Below are 1,986 nucleotides of genomic sequence, written 5' to 3'. Positions count from 1 at the left end.
TAGAATTAATAAAATTATTTTTCCATAAAAGAATTAATTCTATTATTCTAAATATAATATTTCGTTTATTTTTACGTTTATTTTAAGAATACAATTTTGATTTTTATATTTTAAAATGATATTACATGAACACAATATGGAAGGATGAATATTTAGACTTCTTCTATACATGTGCTAGTACCAATTAGTTGTAAGACTTGTGTTTTATAATTTTTAACGAAATGGAATATGAAAAAAATGGGAAATTCTATAATATATTCTTCTCATTATATAATATTCTGTTTTATAAGATCTATGTACATATCTAATAACTTGCAAAAAAATTCTATATAGTCTTATATGCCATGAAGTATAATATCGGGGAAAACCTTATTATTAAATATGTTACATTAATTTTTTTCATTTGGATATACCATAAATATAATGATGAAGTAATAAAATAATATTCTTTTCATATCATGCTTCCCATAATAGATTGTTTTTCCTTAGGAAGAGTATTTCTTTTTTTCGCATAAATATAGCTATCTTTTATATATTATTTCTGCATTCAGGTTTCATTTAGCAAGGGCTTGAAGGATATCTCTAATGGCGGCAAGGATTCATCGTATATTGCAGAATATAGGTTACTGTCAGAACAGGATTTCAGGATAGCATTATACGACAATGAATTAGAGGAGTATTTATTAAAATATAGGGACAGTGCAATATTAACATATGCGGAAAATGGAACAATAAGAGCTGATAGCAAAGGTCTTACCATATATGATATGTTGAAAAAAAATTGTGCAATTCATTTAGAAATTTATAAAGCACAATTTAAGCGTAAATATACTAACAGCAAAGGTCTAAGGAGACTACGTTACTATTGTGAAAAGAAAATATTTGATCTGATTGATAGAACGGGTGAACAGCAAGTAGGGACTAGTAGCTTTAAGACAAAACTAAAAGAAAGTACAGTTAAAAAATGGGGTAAACGAGTTATTGTAATGTGTTTATTTCCATTGATTGGAACAATATTGCCGATTTTTGTTAAAATTTGTGGCAAGATACCTCATTTGATAGCTCAAGCCCTATATGGGATATATGGTATTTTTTTTATAATATTAGCATTTATAATTATATTTTTGGTCATTTACATAATGACAAAAGTTGTAAAATATCACAGATTAGAAGCTGGATTAGATGAATTGAGTTTTCGGGAATTCTTTGTTTTCTGGGACCATATATTTTGGCCTAAACGGAAACGGTAATATTTGTAACAGTGCAAAAATACGGAATGAATGCAATAATCATACAGTAAATATTAATCCATTCACATTTTAGATATGAAGCAACAGCAATTTTATATACATTTAATTGATCCAACTGTTTAATTTCATAATCCTTCTCTTTGTAATGCACAATCAATTTTAATGTGCGAATTCATGTCGTCTCTCATTACATATAGTATTATTAAATTCATATAGATAATGTACTAATCATTTGTTCATAAAATAAAAGTACATTCTTTGTCATTAGTATAAAATAAATAATTAGATGGAATTTGTAATAAAAGTACATTTTTAATAAAATGCATTTAAAAATGCACCATCTATATTTGCATTCAATCTGAAAAGATATAATGAATTTTTTTGTGTTTGCAAGACATATGTCTTTATTTTACTCATGCTTTTTTTTTTCTTTAAATGATTATTATTTTTACTGTGTCAGAAGAACCTTTTCATTGTATGTAGGTTCAATAATATATGTGAACAATTGCGTAGCTAATAAATATTTTTACGCTTTTTTTTTTTTTTTTGTTTTTTCATTATAAATATATAGTAATATAATATTATTTCCTGTCATAAATTAAATTTTTATGTATGTATAGATTTATTCTGTACCATAATCTTAAATCTTATAAACAACTCATATAAATAAGTTTAATAGAAATATATTGCTGAACATTTACTAATGACAGTTGGAAAGAACGGCAACATTTCATTT

At 25.1% G+C, this 1,986-nt stretch overlaps 1 protein-coding gene across 1 annotated transcript; it reads left to right on the top strand.

The window, feature by feature from the left end:
* Positions 1 to 344: 344 nt before the first annotated feature.
* Positions 345 to 1,250, top strand: PCOAH_00037080 (Uncharacterized protein; the record flags this gene model as incomplete). Its single annotated transcript, XM_020060499.1, has 2 exons — positions 345 to 431; positions 552 to 1,250. The coding sequence occupies 2 exons, from the start codon at positions 345 to 347 to the stop codon at positions 1,248 to 1,250; spliced, it is 786 nt and encodes a 261-aa protein (XP_019915812.1).
* Positions 1,251 to 1,986: the final 736 nt, after the last annotated feature.

Source organism: Plasmodium coatneyi, chromosome 11 (genome assembly GCF_001680005.1).
Source record: "Plasmodium coatneyi strain Hackeri chromosome 11, complete sequence".
NCBI lineage: Eukaryota > Apicomplexa > Aconoidasida > Haemosporida > Plasmodiidae > Plasmodium > Plasmodium coatneyi.
The sequence above is the reverse complement of the archived record's forward strand: the minus strand, read 5'-3'. Positions and strand labels throughout refer to the sequence as shown.